At 37.2% G+C, this 23,865-nt stretch overlaps 1 protein-coding gene across 17 annotated transcripts in view; it reads left to right on the top strand.

Annotated features, from left to right (window-relative positions):
* Positions 1–22,487, top strand: part of LOC124637345 (matrix metalloproteinase-14) — a 30,030-nt gene extending 7,543 nt beyond the window's left edge. Inside the window, exons 3-15 of one of the 17 annotated variants that reach the window (XR_006985231.1) lie at positions 10,691–10,820; positions 12,897–13,001; positions 13,153–13,321; positions 14,078–14,153; positions 16,331–16,408; positions 16,551–16,682; positions 16,836–17,022; positions 17,263–17,466; positions 17,590–17,846; positions 18,117–18,267; positions 19,729–19,922; positions 21,482–21,597; positions 22,102–22,487. Coding sequence is in view for 6 of the 17 variants with exons in the window: in XM_047173718.1 (XP_047029674.1) it covers positions 10,667–10,820; positions 12,897–13,001; positions 13,153–13,321; positions 14,078–14,153; positions 16,331–16,408; positions 16,551–16,682; positions 16,836–17,022; positions 17,263–17,466; positions 17,590–17,846; positions 18,117–18,267; positions 22,102–22,226 (1,638 nt within the window). In the remaining 11 variants the exon portion in view is untranslated. Of the gene's footprint in view, positions 1–10,666; positions 10,821–12,896; positions 13,002–13,152; positions 13,322–14,077; positions 14,154–16,330; positions 16,409–16,550; positions 16,683–16,835; positions 17,023–17,262; positions 17,467–17,589; positions 17,847–18,116; positions 18,268–19,728; positions 21,386–21,481 lie in introns of those variants that run through there. The other 16 variants (XR_006985224.1, XR_006985235.1, XR_006985227.1 and 13 more) reach the window with 16 other exon arrangements.
* Positions 22,488–23,865: the final 1,378 nt, after the last annotated feature.

The following is a 23,865-nucleotide window of genomic DNA, read 5'->3' as shown; positions in this document are numbered from 1 at the left end:
TATTGTGTATGTGTACTGTCTTAAATGAGAACAGCTGATGAGAAAAAATAATTACACAGTGGATAGGATGTTAAGCTGTACATGACTTAACATTACTTTAAAAATAAATAATAAGAACAGTATATAAAGGACATAAATTCACTAGTAATTAATAACACACTTTATAGAACAAGAAATAAGTTTTAAAACTAGAGATAAAAGTCCTTGGAACTTGTACACCGTTAGATAAATTATGTAAACAAGTTTTTCACAAGGTTTAAACACGTATAACACTTTATAACTTCTCATACCTTCCTGCTTATTTATAAAAACAAAGCTTACTTAAAAAAAAAACTATTAGAAAATCATTTAAATATTAAAATTTGATATTATAAAGCTACGACGATACCAATCACAGCTTCATGGCATTACTATGTACCTAAAAAAACGTTCTCAAAAGGGACAGTGTCTTACGTCTGAGTAACAGTGCAACAAGAATTATGACTTCTACAGGATAGTACCAAAGCTATGCTGCTCGATGATGATACCACTCACAGCTTCATGCCATCACTTGAACCTTAAAAAAGGTTCTCAAAAGGGACAGTGTACACTCTTGTCGGCTGAGTCACAGTTGGTGCAACAAGAATTATGACTTCTACGGGATTGTAGAGGATACGTGTATATAAAGAAATCTCATCGTTTCTCGGAATCGCCTGAGTCATACGACGAGTTGTTGAGCTCGCTCGCCGTCAAGTTCTAGGTCATAGAGCACAGCGACCGCACGACAACGCAATAAGTAGGTACCAGCCGCTACTAAATTCAGCCTGTATTTGTGTATAAGCGAAGCGTATGCTGAGGCAAGCGATTAGGAAATACCTTTCGTGATAAAGCGATTTTTAATTATTTACTGGAGGTATCTGTAATAAATGATGTATGTGCAATAAATCAATCAGAAACCAAATAATTAGTAGAGTAGATTATTTTAGCTTATTGCACAGGATTTATTGAAACGCCAACCAGATTTTGTTTACAACCCGCTCCGCTCTTCGCAATGTAGTCACAACCTAATGCTGCGTAAATAGCCATTCCTATTACAGTCATATATTATATATTACAAATAATTTCTAACAAGCTATCTTGAATTCAATATCATCCTATACTAGTATAAATATTATTAAGAGGAAAATGTTCTGTTTGATTTTCCCTAAACAAAGCTATAAAGAGATTCAAAAATTCTGCCTTTGTTGGGAAGCTACACTATCCCTCGTGATTTAGACTACCTATATTTTATTCGGATGCGGGAAGTTATTTTCATGGAACGCGGTTAAACTGCGGGAGTCAGCTAGTATTAAATGAATTACTCAAAATAATAATTTTGTGTACTGCCACAAATACACACTAAACACACTGTTGCCTAACAGTCGTCGGTAAAAACGGGTTTTTAATTCCCTAATATAGAGCTTACCTTTTATATTATTATCTATGAGTCAGCTTCATAAACGTTTCACTCATGAAAAGGAAAATAGCTGCATTTTACGTAATAACCCATAGGTACAAAAAGGTAGACTTTGTATTTGGAAAACCGTCGCATTTATGTATGGATTCTCATAAAAAGCCACAGAATTATACATACATACCTCGGTGAAAATATAGACACGTAAGTTTTTATGACTTTATAATAAAAGAAAACTTTTTATCAAATACTGTTTGCAAAATATATTAATCTGATTAAATAAAGCAAAGATAACACTGATAACAGACAGCCATATTTCTTCGGGGTTAAACGCATTACGAACGTTTCAATCTAATCAATCAAACATTTCATTAGGTCCTAAATACCGTGTAAAAACCCGTGGTTATGTCAAGGTTATGTGTCCCACTGACCCGGTTGAAATCGCTAGTATGGCGAACTTAAGGCAATTGCTAATTATTATTCATATTTAAATACGCTACAATATGCGGTCGCTTTCAGTGTTTCAGCCTTTGCGGGTATTTTTTCACAAAGTGTTAGTTTTTTTTTTCATTACATTTTATATTTTTAATATAAATGTTTTGAATATGTAAAAAAAATATTACTCTACTTCTACAGGATTTTTTACAGGAAAAACTGCGTTTCAGTAACTAACGTATACATGATACTTATGTATGAGTACCTATTTATCAATGAACAAAATAATGATAACATGAATTGCGAAACCTGGCTTGTGAAGAATACAGCATGGAGTTTTGTTGATACGGGATTCACTATGGTGAGCTACACCATAGTGGCGTAACATTTTACTGTACTTTGTGCAACTAAAGTCGTAAAACAAGTTCTAAGTACATATTGTTTAATTCATGAGTACAAAGTCTTCGAGGCTGTAACTGCTTAGTCAGGATCAATCTGCGGTTTTCATAATCTGTTTCCATGAATACCTGTTCAATTCATGTGATTATCCGATAGCCAAGTCCACTCTTAATTAATTGACAGTATACGACACTTTCTGTCAGGGAAAAACCATAGAATATTATACAGCATTATCAAGTTGTTGTCACGCCAGTGTTGTTTACATTTTTAATAACGCCAATAAAAATGTCATTCGTCATAATAGTTCCGTATCTTATTCCATGTATGGAATATCAGACAAAACGCTTATTTTAAAACGACATGAAACAAGCAAATGTTCTGGCTGCATCGCCAAGCAAAATATTGAAATTCTGAAGTCGTAACTAGGATACGGATTCCGGCGGACAAATGTCGTGCGTTGAACATCGGATAAAGTCACGATAAGGTATTTCAGTGAAGAGGCAGTATCTATGCAGGGTATTTCGGCCACAATTTATAGGTCGTTGTACTTCACTCACGTGATGAACCAAGATTTAAAGGTCGGCACATTGTCATGGGCCAGGCATTTCCTGTCATTTGAAACAGGTACTGTTATGATAAACGTATCCATATAGAGAGGGTCATTCTCCCGTCTAAGGCTCCGCGCTGGAGAACAATAGCCGAGCCAGAAAGTGCCAAGAACCTGTGATGTTCTTTGTTTTTAACATTCCTACCTGCCTCGATTAATGCGATATAAAAATTCGACGCGTGTCCCATAGGCACTACGAGGGACCATCTCTCGGAAAATTTCCTTTGAATGTTTAGAACAATGAACCGGTGAAACATAATCTTCGACGTGTTCATTTTACTTTTATTGATGTTTCAATATTTATTAAAAGGATTACAAAGCCTCATTCAGTTTTATGGCGTCTCCGCAGTAGTCTATTTAAAGTATTTTGTGCTAGTTTTTATGGTGCGTGCATATCTAACTGTCAACAAGGTGTCATCCGCCTACTTGTTATGCGTTTTGAGAATGCTATCTTGTATCTCAATCCTACCAGAGCTTGCGGCGACCGGCAGCCTTACGAGATCAACGTGATGAAAAACAAAATATTTTTAACGTACAATGCCACCGACCCAAAGTCTTTTAACCCTGGTCACGATTCATGATCCTGAGAATTAAATATTTTTTTAGGATTTCGCAGAATATGTTGGCAAAAAATGCGATGACGAACAGTGAGATGTCTCCAGATCTCTGAAAAGATATTACTTAACTAGCCTATTTTTAAGATTTCGTGCGGAACATGGAATGATGAATTATTATCTCGGGAGATAAAATGAAGCGTTTGTGAGATGTTTGCTCAACTCAGTAAAGCGTGCCGTTGACATAAATTAGGCTGTTGTGTAGAGCTTGGACAATGGGTTGTGTCCAGCGGAGACAAAAAGCGACCGGGTCACTTGTGTGTTACGGTAATCTGGCGGACTTGTTGCCTGTAACGGTATTGTTGTGAGCTTCCTGCTGCATGTGTCGCATTCGTGGAGATGAGTGAGTGATGAGTGGTGAGTGGCTGGTGGTGTTGGGTCGGCGCGCATGCGCGTCACGCACGCAGGAAGCGCGCGGCGACCTTCAACACGCGCGCCACGGCCGCCGTCCTCTGATCGCTACTGCTTATTGTTCACCACGGCGTCGTCACTAACATCTGATTGCTAACATTTATTTGATTGCACTGCTGTGATACCGTGTAATGTGTAGGTTCTATTATTTACAAGCGTGAAGTTGTAATTTTCCTATATAAAAAATATAAAAAGTGGCAAGCAGAAAAAAAATATGTCGAATTATATAAAACGCGTCAATTAGCGAAAAATGTTTGTTTGGTCGTTAGTATTTTTATCGCATATTTTGTATCGCATACCACAATAATTCCATAGGTATAACAAGCCATCATACGAGTAAGATAGACCATTTAACTAGTCAGTCATAATCAATCTATTCTAAGAACTAATTGGAACGGACTAGTTAGTACCTATGGAATTATTCGTTCATTGCACATTCATTATATAAAAAATACCGTGCATTCGAATGGGTGACCCGATACAGTTAAAAGAGATGCTACACGTGTAGGGTTGCGGATGATTGGCAAGCAATCATCAGATCAAAGTCTATTATATTTGAAAAGTAAGACAATGTGCCGTGGGCCACGTGACAAACGTGAGGATACACGGACAAAGGGCGGCTTACCTTAACGCAAAAAACATTTTCTACATTCTACTACGGAAAAGTGGGGTTTCACACGCGATAAATTCTATTTTAATCTTTCGTCAATCGCAGCATAATTGAAATTAATTACGCGGGCAATTATCTATCCTGCGCGTGCGGTGAAATAAGTGCGGTTGGCGGTGCGAGCGCAGCCTACCTATCCTAACCGCAGGAAGTCGGTTAATAATTCAGCAACCGCATATTAGGCCAGCGTTGAATAAGCTACTAATAGTTTTACTAAGTTGAGTCACTGATTTTCATGTAGGTAGAGCTTTCTTTTAAAGACAACATACAAGAAACAACACAGAAGTTACTTATAGGTAGGTATATCATAACTAAGACTTGGATAATTAAAAATATTATGTTATTTATCTGTCATTCATTATTAATTAAATATCAGAAAAAACACCACAAAGCTGCACGATGCTTGCAACAAACATAGAAGTGACATTCAAGAATAAATCAAAATATCATGTTCAGAGCAATTAAGTTACATTTCAATGAGATTTATTAACATACATAAACTGATGAGATGGATGGACAAACAAACATGTTGTTTTGACTTACATAATAGACGCCAGTCTAAATTAAATATTCATCTAATGTTTGTATGGAAGCAATTTATCTTCAACATATGTATTTTTAAATTGGAAATGCATGGAAGGCCCTCTGTGTTTGTTTTTCTGAGGCGTTTTTATACGGACATTCCTGAAACGACTCACGTTCGCGGGAAAATATATATTAGTAATTATCGTGGCGTTGACACGTGTACAAAGCTTACCGCCCTTTTATAATATGCATGTAAACGGAACAAAAAATTGTTTACATAATATTGATATTAACAGTTAAACAGGTGTGTGGATTTGAATTGAATGGTAACTTTATTATCGTCGGAAAATTCATCCCCACCACTCACTCACGACGTGCACTCAGTGTTGTTGTAAACATTGTGAAAGAATTAACGAGCATGGAGTGTAATTACATAATTAATATCTGTCGTTTACTTCTTTGCGTTTGCAATAATTGAGTTTTATACATTATTCTTCGAGATCCTTTAGTCACTTTTCAAACAAATTATGCATGTGTTTTATGACAAGTGCGACACTTTGATACGTAGTTAGAAATTAATAACTATAACACCTTAATTATGTTGTTTGGTATTATAATAAAATTAATATAGTCCACGAGTAGTTGGTGGCGCAGTGGTGAAAACATGTCACCGAGGACCACGTGGTATATAAAACGCGATCATACACTAATTCGTACAAATGTATGCAACTGCGTGATACAAATACATACTTTAATTTAATTACATGTACACTGGATGTAATGACAAATCAAGACGCTAAACTGTGTATACAGTATGCAAATGTATGACAAATCCAGCAGTTATACTTTCCATTATTTAGATTTAACGACTCATAAATATAATTAATATTTATTTTGTTATTTACGACCGCCGATAGTACATTTAATGTACAACCACATACAACAATAATGTATTTAACCTTGTCAAAAATAGTTCACAAATTGTTCACATTAGATAGGTACTTCAAATATTACATGGTGAGTGATGAAAAACTTGGTTTAGCAATTTAGGAGAGCTATTTTAATGATTCTCATTTAATATCTGTGGATATGGTAGGATTATTTGTTTTCATCCTATATAAGTTCATGGCTAAGGTAGTATAAACACATAATGGTAATAACAGATTGTACGTAAGTACGTAGTCCAGAGATGCTGCAATAAGTGGCGTGGGCGGCGCTGGTCGTTAGCATCGTAACAAGATAAATGCACTATAGGTATTTATTGCCAACTTACACTTCTCAGGATTAATGCAAAGCAAACCTATCTTATCTAGTGCTTGTTTTTGATAAATTCTGCAAAGAATGCTCTGAAATACAAACAAAGAAAGAAAAATGTTTTGAAATAGAATTTCTCTATGGTTACTTCTAGAAAATTTCAAATTTCTGACAGAGATAGACAGATAAGTTAAGCTCAGTTCGGCTTTTATTTTATATGTAAAAGACACAGAAATCTGACAAATGCATAAATAAATACATATAAATTTCAGTTTGCAGTTTCTCAGTAATACCCGTTGGCTTGCTCAACTTAGTGGCACAGAAAAAAAAAACAATCATAAAACCGTTAGCGCATGCCGTGTTCGATCATTAGGAGCTGTCAAAATAGAACCGCTATCTTCACATTCATGAGTAGAACCATTAGTCACACGGAAAAGAAGTGTTGACGAATATTTACACGTGTCACATACTCCCGGTACGGCATATCTCGATTGAAGAGAACAGATGTACTTCCCGGAACGTCGTCGCGTGACCACCGAAGCATATTTACAACAATTCCTATTAAGCACTTCAGACTAGTGATTATGATTGGCGAGCCATTGTGATAGCTAGTAATGAGCAACCTGTTTTGTTTGTCTTTCCAGCATGTGCACTGCATGAGTCTGACTGTCTCTTAATATGGTAGGGTTAAAGTTGACTGGCTGTACTTTTAAACTTTATAAGCGGCAGTTAAACATTTTTAGACGATTTTTTTAATAATTAATTTTACAAAGGATATAATTCTACTCACTGTGCTGTTAACTTACTATAGTAGTCCGAGAATTATAAATTCAACTACGCATACAATATAATTTTAAATGACGATCATTATCAGCGTTAAGTAATTGCAAATTCTTGTTTAAACACGATAAAAAGCAATTCTAATGCAAATTAAAGGTGATTTATTGTTACACAATAGTTTATGGCTGTGTATGGACGGCTCTCGATTTTACCATAATACCGGAGGGCAATTTAATGATGGCTCCACGTGAATCCGAGCCAATGTCAGCAGTTATCCAACAATAAGCGAGGTACGCAATCATACATAGGTGTCATTAAATGCCCGCATGGTTTACATTGTAATCGGTCAGTAGATAATCGTCCCATACCAAAGTCCCGCACATGTGTACGTATTGCGCCTTTTTTGTCGTGCCTCTCTGAATACTAATAACGAATATAATACAACAATTATGTTACGTAACAACGTATGCCAATGCCATTATTATATTTGTTTTATTGATTGAATTTATTGTGTGCTGCATGTGATGTTAATACGAATACCGTTTAGACCTATGTTCAAATGTGAACATATTTAAGTGAGCGATAAATGTAAATACATAGAGAAATATTTTTTGTTTTAGCAGTATCAATAAGGCCTTCAATTTGAACATGAAATCAGAAGGACAGATTCCTCCTTTCCTGCCTGATAAAATTACCTTTATCACAAAATATACATTACCTTCAAACAATGACATACAGAATACACAAAAGGTAGGTCGGGACCGGAACTGCAACATAGTCATGAAGTTATGACTAAGTTTAGGGCTGAATAATGAGCAAAAACACATATTTTTACAAACAGAGGAGTGTGTGAATCACAATATAAAAATAAATAGGTCAATGACACAGATGTCTTTTCAAGTGGACATTTATTTACTTTATCGATTAGCACATTTCATATAAATTGACTCTGTTCAAATTGATACCGATGTGATCAAATGGATTTAGGTAAAATAAAAAAATATTTCTGAATGTGAATAAATAAATCCATTATTTTTCATTAGGGTTTTCCGTAATCGGGTAAAAAAATTAGACGAGAAGATACTTAAATATTATTACTATGATTAAACTAATCACTTATTTATGAGTCTTTGGCATTACAAAGCTTGTCACTACTATAATATTTGACCTAATGATTCACTCCGACCACGTGGTTTTGGACATTTTAATTCACTCGACACGTAATCCTTTCTATTGAAATTCCGTAATGTAAGCCGAACCGTTAGTTCTTTCTATTGAAAATTACTTGCGTCAGGATTGGTATATAGTCGTGCTTTGTTCAAATACTTAAGATCCTAGAGTCTTTATTACCACAAAATATAGTCACGTCCAAACGTTAAGGATTTACAGTTCATACGTAATTACAAACACGCGTTTTAAGAGAGCACACAAGTTTTATTTTCAATTAAAACAATTTTTCATAACTGTTTATTGATGAAATGTGTACACTCTACGTTCGTATAAACGTATCATACGTCTCTGCCTTATCCTTCTGAGGAAAGACGAAGATATTATACCAAAAAATATGTTCAATCAATTTAATCATAAAACTGGTGCTTAAACATCATTACATTAACGGTGTAAGTAATATAAATCGGACCATAATTCCTGTTAAAAATGAGTAACGGTTTAAATTAAATCGCTTTAACATAGTGGTTCTTAAAACTTAAAATCGCCTTAAATGAGGTGTGTTCGGCAGACATTACCCAGCGTCTCCTGCATTATGTTTGTCAAAATACATGTCCGGAGCATGTTATTTTTTCCAATTAACATTGTTACACAGCGATGATGCGTGATACGTGCCGTTTGACGCCCCCTCAGGCTATACAAATTTGCATGACTTAAGTGGGTCTGTGGAGCAGGCACGCCGCAGGCACCGCCGTGAGATCAACGCGGGCGCAGGCTCCGACAGTACCCGTTACTCATGGAACATACTGACCCCGATATGCTCATACCAATCCATTCTTTAAACGCCTCCATCAATAATCCTTCGTCTGTAACTCGGCTGTTCTTATTCCTTTCACTTAAAAGCCCAGGTTAAATATGCTTTGCCGGTGAGACGCTACTTTTTGCAGTTGCTCGACAATACTCGTTGTGTATCTTGAAACCTCCGCGGGTTTCCATAGAATTGTTACATGTAAGGAACAATAGTTTGCTCAGGAACATTGTTACCAATAAGTTATGTAGACCAAGCAGGTTACAATATTTACATCGGTACGAGACGCACAAGTCATGCGGTTTGGTTTGTGTCACAAACAATGGTGTGCAACTTTGTGCTGCTCAGTGTCAATGTCCTGCCCAACACACCCAAAATTGACCCATTCTCTCGCGTTTAGTCATCGATATAAACATTGATTTATTTGCAATATAAAAGCTGCACGCGCAGATTTTAATACCATTTACATTTTTTTCAAGAAATGATTAATACTCATTGAATCTGTATAACATGTAGAAATAGCAGTTTCGAACAATAGAAATACTCGGCAATAAAATATTGAACACGATTACCTCTAGGAATTTATTTTTCATCCAGAGGTCAATCACTCATTCGTGATGATATCTGTAAAACGTACGTTTGATTTGCTTAACAAATAGTAGAAATCTTTGAAAATATGTTTAGTATTCTCGTGGCATTGGACAGACAATAGTAAACACGGGCTTTTGGGGGTATTGACTGCAGGATTAACAGTGACATTGTTGCGAGTATTCCCCGGCGTGAGGGAACAAAGAGCCTGCAGGCGCTGCTGCGCCGAGATATGTGCGCCGGCGCATTGCGATGCAGCGCACGCACTCCGCCACTGCCACTGGCCAAGGTCGCAATGTCTCCGTACACCATCCACGACTACCGAACGCAACACTAACATAAAACGAAACCTTCGACAACTTACATACTTCTGAACGTCTAACATAACACTGAAGCCTACCTATGTATATCTACCAGGTCCGAAGGTAGGAATAACAAGTTAATTGTACGTTCAGTAATTAAGATTATCTTGTGAAATGAATAGAATGAACTGAGTTACACGTCGGATAAGAAATAATCTTCTTAACCATGTATTTGCTGTAACGACGTGTTTCGTGTTATCAAGCGCGTTGACAGTAAACAATGGGTGGGTAGCCTTGCGATCATGTGAGATAATATAACGTCACCAACTACTTGTACCAGATAAACGAGACCTCTTTAACAAGAAATTAACTTATTATTAACTCTATGTATACATTTCTTGGTCAGGTAACTGTAAAGAAAATCCATTTTGACGCCTAATACCTAATAGTTGTCTCTTGAGATATTGTTGTAAACTGTAATACATGCACCAAATTGTATTGAAACTCTGTTTTCATTCGATTGAAGTTTAGAACTGCACCTAGAATTTAATTCACATTTAGACAAGCACTTTAGAAACAAAAGCTTACGCACCAGCAGTATTTTGATCACAATCTAACAAGTAGCTAGACATCTTTCGTTTGAGAACAGAGGCCTACTCCTTAACTGGATGCGGCAGGTTGAACATGACGCCTACTTTCAGATGTACTTAGCGCAGTACGGGTACCTAAGCCCCTCTGTGAGGAATCCTTCGAGCGGGCACATCATGGACGAGAGTTCGTGGCGCCGAGCTATTGCTGAGTTCCAGAGCTTTGCCGGGCTAAACGCGACAGGTAAGGTTATCTACCACTATCGGCCAATCGCTCGAAAGCCTGTCATTATTCTGCAATTTACTGCAAACTGTTCCATTTATCAACTATAATAAAGGTTAGGAAATGATAATACAGTAAAACACTAAAAAAGAACACTATAGTCTAACATCTATTAATGTACCTACTTTATCACACTTTTTCCTTTGTGTGCCTAGCCCAATTTAATATTATCTAAACAAAAACATGCATCGTTGAAAACACACTTGTTTAAATAAATCAATGCTAATGTTTGCCAACGGCTGGGATGGTTGTAGGTGTTATAGTGATTGATATGTTTATCTAGTGACTAATTATGGACCTAATTTGTTCAAAATAGTGTCCTAAGTAAATAGTAAGCACTAAGCTGCATGATTCAGTTCAGTAAATGTTATAGGAAGGTGCTCCAGCCAACAAATATTCACGGACCATTACTCTTTGATTAAGAGACAATCAGCTGTGGTCTGTGAAAGTTGCAGTTATTTTACTTCGTTGTAATTTTATGTAGAACAATTTGCGTAATCCGATATTACGACTGCTTACTTTGATTAACTTAGAATCGTATTGCAGTTTTGTATTGAGTAGAGTTCGCGTAAGACAGGTTGAACAATTTATCACAATTATAAAAAGTAGGCACCTGTAAAAAATACTTCCATTTGTCAACAGATTGATGATAAATGATAGAGTTATAGTCATCACTCATAGAGTAGTATTAATTATGATTCCATCTAATTCTGAAAACTATTTACAATCAATTATCATAATTGAATTAAAAGACTATCAATCATTTGAGTATATAAACTTGCATCGTTTATATAATAGTGAAGTCATGGTGAGAATTCATTGTATCACTGAAGTTGTGAGACTAATGCACTTCATAAATTGCGCAGGTTGACATAATGAGATGTTGGATCACATCAAAGGGCCTCTTTGACCTTGCAACGAAGTAATACTTACTTACACTATCGTCTACTCTGCGAGCCTATCATTTCTTCAGGGCTGCCACTTGGCCAGAAGCCAATAAATACCTCTCATCATAGATATTTCAAATTGCATCTACCAATAAAGATCAAAAGCCTTGTTGATCACTTCAAATGATAACAGGCCATACTTGCTTTGAATATAAAATTTGCAATATTAACATTTTAACGGTAACCCTTAAAGTCGGTAGTTAGCTCTATACAGTTGGTCGACAGCCTTGGTCGTTCCCATCACAGTTATTACAATCACACACATCCACGAAGCAATTTATAAGTCTGTGATCTCCACAACCGACTATTTAAACACGCTAGAATTATGTGGGCAGTGCTTCGCTCGTCTTCGTACACGTACGTGCCTTGACACGAGAAGTGGTTTATTGGTCTTGACTATGACTGAAGGCAGTGTTGTTATGTAAGCAAATAACGCACAGACGATACATACAAATAAATAATTCATTATCGGTCAGTGCACGAGTTCGGACGAGCTTGTCACCAACACTACGTTATGATGCCTTTAAAGGTTTCATGCTGACGTTATTCGGAACGATAAACGTTAGGAATTGTTTTGTCACCTTCCTGAAAATTAGGAGCCGCTGCGACAGAGTGATGTAATGTTTTTGTTATTCAGACGTGTTCACGAGTTCATTAATTCCTTTTCCTACAATAGAGATATTAAAGATGAAGTAGTTTTCCTTATGGCGTATGAATTTAACAACTACATTGTTATTCCCCGTAACTACGAATGTAAATCGATCGCATCGCTAATAACTTCCAACTGGCAGCTGATCAGCGGTTGGTGCGACCATGGTTCCTCATTATTCATCGTTTTCCGTGTGCGGTTTTGGTCGATGTGTTTCTGTAATTACTTCCTTGTCATCGGTCGTTACAAAAAATCTATGTTTGTCCTTTGACACTCCGCAATGTTTTACAATGTTAATGGGATAATAATTGAAATTCAACTGATCTTACGCATTGTTAACATCCGTAAAGTTATGTAGTTACGTTTATTTCCTATAAACATTAGTCATGTCGATTAGAAACCGCAAAATGTATAAACATATTTTCAATGATTTGTTTACAGGCGAATTAGACGAGGAAACAACAAAAGTAATGTCATTGCCGAGGTGCGGCGTGCGAGACAAGGTGGGCTTCGGAGAGAGCCGCGCCAAGAGATACGCGCTGCAGGGTGAGTGACCCTTCTGCTAAATATTATTAATTATCACGTTTTGTTTATATCAAATTACTATTTGTACAAGACCATGACTGTCCTTAATAAATATTATTTATTTGTGAACCTTAAGCTCGTAAATAAATATTTATGCAAATGTTTTATTCAGGCTCAAGATGGCGCGTCAAGAACCTAACTTACAAGATCTCTAAGTACCCATCTAAGCTGAACCGAGCTGAAGTCGACAATGAACTTGCCAAAGCCTTCTCAGTGTGGTCCGACTACACAGACCTTACCTTTACGCAGAAGCGGTCCGGACAAGTCCACATTGAAATCAGGCAAGTTTCAAAATAATTTACATTACGCACTATTCTATTGAAAAGTCAATATAATAAAGAAACAATTCAGAAAGTTAGCAATGTTTTTGACATTGATGTTGAAAATTGCTCAACACAAAAAAATGCTCGCTGGAAATGTATTTCGTGTGTTTAGAATTTCACTTATAACTTGCAGTAAGGTTAATACTACAACTTCCAAGTTACGAACATTTCAACAGGTGAAATCAGAAAACTTCTACAAACAATGTTTCTAAAGTCAATACTTAAGTAATCCAACATTTTGGTTCAACGGGTTTCAATTTAATTTCGTATTGTAACGTGCTTAATTGAAAGTTTATTCAAAAATTAGAGTACTGTTCGTGCGAAACGAAGTTGAAATAAAATGAGTGTTTCGTGGTAGCACGGCCACCGTGCATCGTTTAGATCGCGCTGATATTGAAATCGTGCCAGTGGCCATTCTGTATTGTACGTAGGGTTATTTGAATCACTCATAATAGGTTTTTGGTCACAATCCGCGGTAATCTCTGTTGCGTAACTACGTGAATGGTTGTCATTGAGCGGTGGACGCGTAACTATTTACGTAGTAATGCTTGTCACTGCGTTGATCCGCGATCATCATTGATTGGATAGGAAATTTTATTACTATCGATTGTTACTTCCATTTTATGGCTCATTGTAAACATACGTAATGACTTTTAATTCTTTTCTCTATTACGAAACTGTGAAATTTTATAACCTGAGATAATTTTCCTGTAGGTTCGAGAAGGGAGAGCACGGAGACGGCGACCCCTTCGATGGTCCTGGTGGCACCCTTGCCCACGCCTACTTCCCCGTAAGTGTTGAAAATACACGATTCTACTATTTTCTACGATATATTTTTTACAGAAAATTTATTTTCGGAAAGCTTATTTATCTTAGCTATAGATTTGTCAAGGGGAACAAACCAAACATTACTATCAGAAAACAGTTTTTCATTTAGATCATTAGTACGTATTATTTCCGTTTACAAGGCCATAGTCCTCCCAAATCTTTTATACTCGGCTGAAACATGGGTCCTCTATCGGAAACATATACGGGCGCTGGACCGATTTCATCTAAAGTGCATAAGAGACATTCTGAAAATCAAATGGTCGGATCGGATTAGAAATACCGAAGTGCTACGACGCGCGAATGTCTGCGGCATAGAAGCGTACCTGATGCGGCGACAGCTCAGATGGTGCGGTCATGTTTTACGCATGGATGATGATAGGGTGGCCAAGCGCATCTTCTTTTCTGAACTCCAGAACGGCAGACGGAAACAAGGTGGCCAGTTCTTACGCTTCAAGGATGTTCAGAAAAGACACATGAAAAGGTGCAACATTGATCCTCAGAACGGCCTACTTAAAAATGCGATCAAAGATTTCGAAGAGCAAAGGAAATCCGCACTGGATGCGAAGCGTGATGCTCTTAAGGCTAAAACACCAGTAGCCATTCATTATAACTACGTGGACGGTATCCTAACGTGCAGCCAATGCTCGCGCACGTTTACACATAAAATAGGGTACTGCAGCCATCAAAGGGCGCATAGAAGAGCTGATCATCCTAGTTCTTCTCTCAATGATAACTGAAAGCAGTCACCATAGCCGAAATCGGCAGGGAAGTATATATACGTATTATTTATGTTTTTTTTTTTTAATTTCAATATCCATTTGGTAGAATGTACATATATCAATATTTCATTTGCATTGTTTATTAACATTTTAACAACTGTGTTTCATTGAACTCGTTTTTTGTTACATAAATACAACTGACTATTTGTGATCATTTTGAAAAAGTTTCACGCATAGTTCCATTTAAACGTGTAAAGAACTATTTGTGACTGCATTCAATAGCATTTAGGCAAATGATATTCAAATAATTTTACTATTCAGGCCGTGTCGCAATGAACAATTGGAATTATAATAGGTTTCGCTGTAAGTGACGATGTTAATCGTTTAGTACCTGACGAAATGTCTGCTATCGATCTCGCCTTTTTTCATATTGCTTTTTACCACCTTCCAGATTGATTACTAGACTATGCGTTCACAAAAACAAGTAATTTGTTTAATGATTATTATTTTGGGAAATCGATTAGATTGGGAACTCGCTAAAAGTTTTGTTTTAAAATTGAACAAACGCGGGAATTTCGAACAAAAAGGAATGTTCCATTATGTTAAAGCGTAACAAATAAAAATAACGGATGTAACAGATTGACGCCTAAATAGTGAAAGTTCTTTTGTGGTGGTAATGGGATAATAAAACGTTTTATTGTGCAAAACAAATTATAATATTTATTCGCTTTGCTACTATGTGCTGTAACCATTATTGTTGCTCTATGCACAATGGGTGCCCTAAACATTGTGTTCACGGAACGTGAGCTAGACAAACAAGACTTTTTGCAAGTGTTAAGGAGATAAGAAAGTATTTTACAGTTAGAAACACTTGCTAAATACTTTTGTGGCTTACCTACTGGCTGCTTTGCTCCAACCACTGCCCTAATATGAAATGTAAACGATATCTTTTGTTATCCATTTTCTGGGCAAGCACAGTTGACACAAGAAAGTATATGAGTCTGTTGCTGGGGGATTAATCTGTGTCATGGGAATAGGTTAAAAGTAATGCTTGATGAGTAGTTCCTATATTTTTGTGTCAGTCTAGCTAGGTGGTTACATTTCACATAGGTGTACGCAAGTATCATATACCTACCTAAGTGTGTGTGTTTGTATGCATAAGTAATTAATATTGTTAAACATAACAAAACAAAACACCTAATGATTGACATTGCCTTTCACGGCGATCAAGTGAAATACTTGAAGATTGTAGTACTTTTTAGCAAATGCCTTTATTAAAATGAGTTATTGCAGAATCAATCATTTTAATTACTTACTGAGAATTGTACGTGCGCCTAGCTGAGGTTTTACAACAATATGACAATTATTGATTCATCAGTAGTTGTTGTTGATTTTCCTCAATTGTGTCTCGTTTGTTCAGGTATACGGCGGCGACGCTCACTTCGATGACGCTGAGATGTGGTCCATTAACTCGAGGAGAGGAACCAATCTTTTCCAGGTAATTCATTGCTCTATGTAGAAGGATTTTTTTAAATTCGTAAATACATACTTATATATTTTTTTGTCACTTTTAGTTATGAGAGGTCGTATTCAAAATAGAAAACTGCGTCCATTCTACATATAAAATGCAATGTTCACAGGTCGCAGCTCACGAGTTCGGTCACTCCCTAGGGTTGTCCCACAGCGATGTTCGTTCAGCTCTGATGGCTCCCTTCTACCGAGGATACGACCCTGCCTTCCAACTTGACCAAGATGACATCCAAGGCATTCAGGTAAACACTGATTTATTGGCATTTTATTCGCATAAATAAACATGTTTAAATCTATTTATTTACTTGCATACCGAATCTTTGATGCGACGTTTGCAGTTAATTTATTACCTGTTTTACGTGATTAATAACTTCTTTCATTTCCACGTTTTCTAGGCTCTGTATGGTCACAAGACACAGACAGACATCGGAGGCCTACCCGGCCTGCCCGGAGCGGCCGCCCCACCGTCCGTACCTCGCGCCACCACGCAACAACCCTCAGCTGAAGACCCAGCTCTCTGCGGCGACCCTAAGTTCGACACTATCTTCAACTCGGCTGACGGTGGCACTTTCATATTCAAAGGTATGGAAATCAGTTCGAAGATTTATTGTACTAAGGAAGACTTGTTTGCAGGGTTCATGTCAGCAAAATGTATCATCAATGATAAGTTATAGAGTAACGTCATAATTTGAAATTCTCTACAGCTTATATACTACTGGATTGCAGCTATTGGCAAACGAAACCTCAAAAGCATCAAGGAAATACATCAAGCCCGGAAAATTACGGACCTAACTAATTGTTGATTTCCCCCAACTTTTCCAGGCGAGCACTACTGGCGTCTGACGGAGGACGGTGTCGCGTCAGGCTACCCGCGTCTGATCGCACGCGCATGGCCCGGCCTGCCTGGCAACATCGACGCTGCCTTCACTTACAAGAACGGCAAGACTTACTTCTTTAAGGGATCCAAATACTGGAGGTATAATGGACAGAAGATGGACGGCGATTATCCTAAAGATATTAGTGAAGGTGAGCTTTTTGGTTTTATTTATGCAGCAAACTTCCCTGGAGTATGCCGAATTTTCCCATATCATAAGGGACACTCAACTTTTTAAAAGCTAATATAAACTAATCTACAATTATTTGGCACAGGTTTCACCGGTATCCCAGACAACCTGGACGCTGCTTTAGTCTGGTCAGGCAACGGCAAGATCTACTTCTACAAAGGCACTAAGTTCTGGCGCTTCGACCCGTCACAACGCCCACCTGTTAAGGCCACATATCCTAAACCGCTGTCCAACTGGGAAGGCATCCCTGATGGCATTGACGCAGCCCTGCAATATACCAATGGATACACGTACTTCTTCAAGGGTGGATCCTATTGGCGGTTTAATGATAGAACTTTCAGTGTAAGTTTGGGCACCTCACCAACTACTATATTAATGTGTATTCATCTAAATCTCATTCTGTACTGTGTTCTATGGTGTTTAAATGCCTTATACCTAGAAGGCCGATTTTTCAATCGCCATATAACTTAAACTTCGATCTGAAGAATATGTTTGACGTTCTTACAGCGTTTGTATAGAGAATATGTCAAATCGCTGTATTATTACCGCATTTAGAAGTTAACTGACTTCTTTTTTTATAAAAATTCTACAAAACATGTTATTATTATTCAGGTGGACTCAGACAATCCCGCGTTCCCTCGATCGACGGCGTTCTGGTGGCTCGGCTGCAGCAGCGCGCCGCGGGGCACCGTGGGAGGTAACGCGCGCCTCTCCGACGCCCCCGTCGCCGAAGACGACGTCGGAGACATACTGTTCGACGCAGGTAGGCGGACACCCAGGACCGCGCGACTGTGACGTCATAGTAACAGACTGACTTTTATAACTGTCGACTTGATAGATTTTATCTACATGGCTAAAAAGCCAATGTGATTTTTTCAGTCCCGAAGTTCAATCTTCAATTATTTGAAATGGCAAAAAAAATTGAATAATACTTTGTTGATGACTTAATGGAACTACTTAATTGCAATCTTTCAACATGTTTTGTCCTTATGTACTATGAAACCTCTTTATTCATGTAAAAGAGCTCCCCAGATGGGAATAGCACATTGACCTCACTCACAACGACATTGGTTTATAACTCCCTTGACTATGATAAATACTTGACTACCTTATGATGTGACCGTAGGGACGAGACACCTCCTCGTCGACTCCACTGTTCCATGTTTGCTCTTGTGTCTATGTGGATGTCTATCTATTAGTTGTTTTGTAAACCCTTCTCGTAAGTCTGTTGTCCAATATTTGTTGTACTATATGTTGTTATAACCAATTGAACTGTTAATTAGTACAATTACAATCTAATTGTAGTACCCGTAGTGAACTACGGTAATAGTTTTCGTGTACTAACAGAATAACTTAACATAGGTTTTTTTTCATTTACTAACTAGTATATAAAAAAAATACTAACTAATTTTCAGCTTTATTAACGGATAACTTGTTGGAAAGCCACTAACCCTTTATACTGCGAAAATTAATTCGCTTTGTTTCCTACTAATACAAATAAGCGTTTTGCTTATAATGGCCGCTATGTACTAATACCGAGAGCTGTTGCCTGTGTGCTTATTGAATGAGTGCAGTGGCTGAGACGGTGGCCGGTTCGACATCGACGACTACGCGGCTTCTGGGCGCCTCCGATCCTACCTGTCCTTGTCAAAACTGTGGCATAAATACTCCCAAAAAACCAAACATACTCGTATACTGCAATTACTTATAAAAATGAAAAGTTTATATGTAACTTGGCCACAGTTTTTTCAACACAGTCGAATTTTGCGATGTTTTCTGTGAAAAAAAAGAACAATTTAGATTTACTTTGCAATGCAAGCACAGATTAGCACAAGCACCAATCACTTTAATTGTCCAAGATTTTTTATACACTTTGATAAAGAAATAAATATTTGCCGAATCGATTAGGTTAAAGAATGAGTACAGTCAAATAGTGTTAAACCTATTAATTAAAAATATATAAAAAACCTTGAAACATTGCGTTGTTTTCAATTTTAGGAGAAAACTTGATTGATTAAAGTGCCGTCCGTCGATCCGGTAAATATGGGATTCGTTTTATGTTGATTCAGTTTTCACATTTTTTGTTCAGTGTTTGCACCAACATTTTTATTGGTTTTAATCACTATGTTAATGTCACAAACAACAAACAGTCACCGTGTTGTCATAGCAATAATATCGGTGGCTGGGCATGTTCACGTTTCGATGTGTGTGTGTTTTTTTCTAGGTGTAAAATCATCCGCTCCCAGATCATTCTTCTGGTTCAGGAAATAGCCTCGGTGGAGTGTTCCTGAATATTGTACATAGAAAAATTGCATAAAGAACAAAGACTCAATTAGTTACATACAATATAAGAATACCAGTGAGATTATAGAAAATAAGCGGTGATTTTAGTACCGGCGAGCTTGTCGCGCGCTGCCTGTACGTTTATTTCATTTCACTTGCATGTTTCTGCATGGTAGTTAGTTCTATGCTTGAGGTGGAAGCAACCACGCTGGTTTGTAAGTAGCTTCTAACGCTTTGCTTACTCATATTAACATTACTTTTAACTCATCGAATTTCTTAGGTACATACAATTATAAGCCACACTGTATATTCAGGTGTCAAAAGTTTTACAAAACGAAATGTTTCGTTTTCTGAATTGTATCTACCTAAGAAATAATGGTTTCGTTCCATGCAATGATATTACCTCGTCTTGCTATCGGGTGTTCGGAGTTCTGGGTCTTTTGGTTTCTGAGTATTAACTTTGTAGTTAGTAAAGCTTATACTGGGGTAGTAGTTTAGTGATTGTTTAAGCACAGAGTTCGTTTTTGTACACGGAAAAGGTGACAGAGTATATAGAAAAATATTATTTATTTATTTAAAACCTCGTCGGTTTCCAGGAGTTTCCAAGCGTAAAATAAACGTAGTTGTATTGAACATTTAATGAGTTGAGCCGTGGGCGATTATTTTCGTCCAATCGACGAAGATGTGTATCAGTGTAAGATAAAGTTTTTGACCCACTTGATGCAGATAGCACGTTTGATTTGGATTACTAGCACTGTGTATCACAAAAACACACGGTGCATGATACAATGAGATTAGTAAATTATTAACATCACGACTTGTACTAATTTATTTCAATTAAATTCCGATGAATCTTGCAACTTATTGCATCAATGAGCATACTAGGAATCAAGAATGGAAAAAATCCTATCATGATAAATCAGTGATTCCTAGCGATTCTGAAACACGTCATACGTATAAAACTGTATGCTGTATGCATGGATTGATAATAATAATTATTGTTGACATGAATGTCCATGTCCATATTTATATATTGTAATAGTTTTGTGACTAACATGAGCGTGAAGCATGACTCTGACTCACTGATACTCAGAGAGGTGATATTTTTTTAACAACCAAGTAGAATTTATTAATCAAACGTTTGTAGAATATCTGTAGAAATTGTACAGTATGATATTTACTGGAACTGTTTTTGTGTCAAATTGAATATTTGAGAACAGTTTCTTTCAAAAGTAATAATGCATGCTTGAATTGGATCAAGTATAAGGAGTGTTTTTCGTTTCACTGACATGTTAAATATTGTTTATGAAATCAATTTTATTAAGAGTTTACCAGTAAAAAAGTCATGGCATTGCTTCAATGGTAAAAACACATAAATATTTACCGATTAATAAAGGTAAAAGGAGATATAAAAGCATAAATCAAGATTAAGCTTTTATTTTTGTATTATATTTTTATGAAATTTAAGTACTAACTCTGACTTGGTACCCTCCCATTTTGAAAAATGTTGGGTTGAATAAGTAACTGTTTATGCTACAATGTATTTGTTGAAAAGTATCCTCTAACATGAAAAGTGAAACGAAAGCCTGCAAGTAAACGATGTAAATAGTAATGATAGTAGTAGTTAGTAGCACGTAGTGGTACCGGTTGCGGGGAACTAAAGTATTGTTGCTAAAGGCAACTTGATGTTTCAGTGGTGAGCGTTCAGTCTTCAGGCGCTAGACTGTAACTTGAGGTTCACTCGTGGCCCCGAGCCGCTTCATATATTAGGAGGGTTTTCACTCCGCCGCGTCTTCACTCATCCGCATCTGTAGGTTTATTTTAATTTCATTATGATTTTCAGATACAGTTAATTCCACTTCTTTTATAATTTAGATAGTTTATACAACCAAAACGTGGTTGTAACCTTTCTTAAGTCTGTAGAAATGGAATTCACAGTATCTGTACATTCGCACATTTTACATTTGTGTTACTGTTGTGTCCAATGTCCTAATGCACTTTGTCCTTTTAAGTTGATAATTATTTTTGTAAGGTTTTAAAACCTCACAGCGCACTATACACTACAGCATGTTGTCGTGTGCTACTCGTCCTAACCAGTTAAGAATGTATGAAGCAGAATTCGTTGCATTTTAAAATAATTGTCACTATAAAGTCATGTGAAGGAAGTTCATGAAGTCAACATCACTTTTAAAACTAGTAAAGTAGTAAAGTATTATAGGAACGGATTCTGTCTTTATAACGAAATGGTTGGGAAGAGTGGTCGTCCACGATCACAGTAATAGTTCAAGTTAAGCATAAAGTGTTGTATGTACAGATGGGTCGGATTCTGGCGACAACAGCGGGCACAGTGGCGCGAGCTCGCTGACGCCGCTGTCGCTGTCGGCGCTGGCGGCGCCGCTCGTGGCGTTGGTGACGCAGGCGCTGCGCCCGCGCGCCTAGCGCCCGCCCCGCCCCCGGGCCTCGCCCCCCGCCGCGCCGCCGCGGCACTGACTGTGATGTGTGCAGTGTGCCTGGACGCGTTCGGTATATTGTGTATAGCGAATGCGCTGCTGTGATGACGAGTGCGCCTTTTTTATACTGCGAGAACGATAATTTAATGCGAAGTCATAGTTTTTATACTTAAGATAAATAGATGATGTAAGCTCGTGTGTGATATTGACGTAAGCGACAATTTTATATTAAATATTTAAAGTGATCATATTCTTGCATTTTATTTGATTATACCTGTAACTCATGAGGGGAAAATAATACTCGCGTTTGTATTTTTAATCGGTTTATTTAACGTTTTTCTGTTTTCCCAATAATTCTTCTTAAGTTATTAATTACAGTTTTAAATATGACAATATTTTTCGTTTTTATTCCATTTTCATAAACGCATTTTTTTAATAAACATCTTCACAATTCATCATAACACGGTCGTGCGACCTACTGTCTCAATCGTTCTAACTCTTAGGAAAATGCAAATAATATTAAATTTCAAAATCTGTCTACGATTATTCGAACGTGATTAATCTTACTTCGAGTGTCGAACGATGTCTACATGCGACGGTGGCGCGGCCCACGACGGACTACGCGGCCGCTACGCCGCGCCTACGGCGTAGGCGGGCGTAGCGGCCGGGCGTGCCGCAGCCACCCGCGAGCCCTCGTCGCACACTAACAGTTTATAATCATTTAGAAGGCGTAACATAAGACTTACACGATCACTACTCGAGAAACACCTACAAACACATCCTAGATCATATCAATATATCAGAGCCCGCGTGCTGGCAGTGCGCGGGCGCCGCGACGCGCACGCGCCCGCGCTGCGCGCCGCAGCCGCCCGCAAGTGCTTACCCTTGTAATCATTATGAGTTAAGATTTTATTCTACACTACCTCTCTCACTATGAATTAGGCAATTTAATGATATTATTTATAGAGATTAAAATTATGTTTAAGCAGTCCTGATGACAGATCGACAATTATTTAGTTTAATGTACTTTTCATCAACAGTGCAATCCTAACTACATATTTTATCAAAACGATATTTAACATAAACAAGTTCAACTTCGGTATATGATGTTTTAAAGTCCTCATAATCATACATATATTTATATGATCTAGAACTCATCAAGAATAAATGAGACCGATGCGATTCTGTACAGTTAGAACTAAATACGAACACGCAATCACACGTTCAGTGTAAACAGTACAAAATGTACAAGGAAGTGTAACTAAACAATATCAGATGAACGGCTACAACTCCTCACCTAGAGCCAACGTAACGCTATCAAATTAACACAAAACATTCACTTTTAATGGAAATAACACTAATGACATTCATTATATTTATACTAATTTATGAACAGATCTTTCAAACAAACAAATAAGTAGATAGATCGGAGACATCTTCGTTACTTCGAAAGTTTTAGACTCATCTGTTTCCAAACATGTATTGAATACTTTTACAGACTGGTCACATTTCTTACAACAATTTGCGAGTACACGAGTTGACAGCTGACATGAAATGATCATACGTTAAATATAATACATACGGTTTGCCTTCAATATTACTTGAAAGTACATTAATTAATCGGACTG

The sequence above is a fragment of the Helicoverpa zea genome, chromosome 2 (genome assembly GCF_022581195.2).
Source record: "Helicoverpa zea isolate HzStark_Cry1AcR chromosome 2, ilHelZeax1.1, whole genome shotgun sequence".
Taxonomy (NCBI): domain Eukaryota; kingdom Metazoa; phylum Arthropoda; class Insecta; order Lepidoptera; family Noctuidae; genus Helicoverpa; species Helicoverpa zea.
This window is presented reverse-complemented; position numbering and strand designations above follow the sequence as displayed.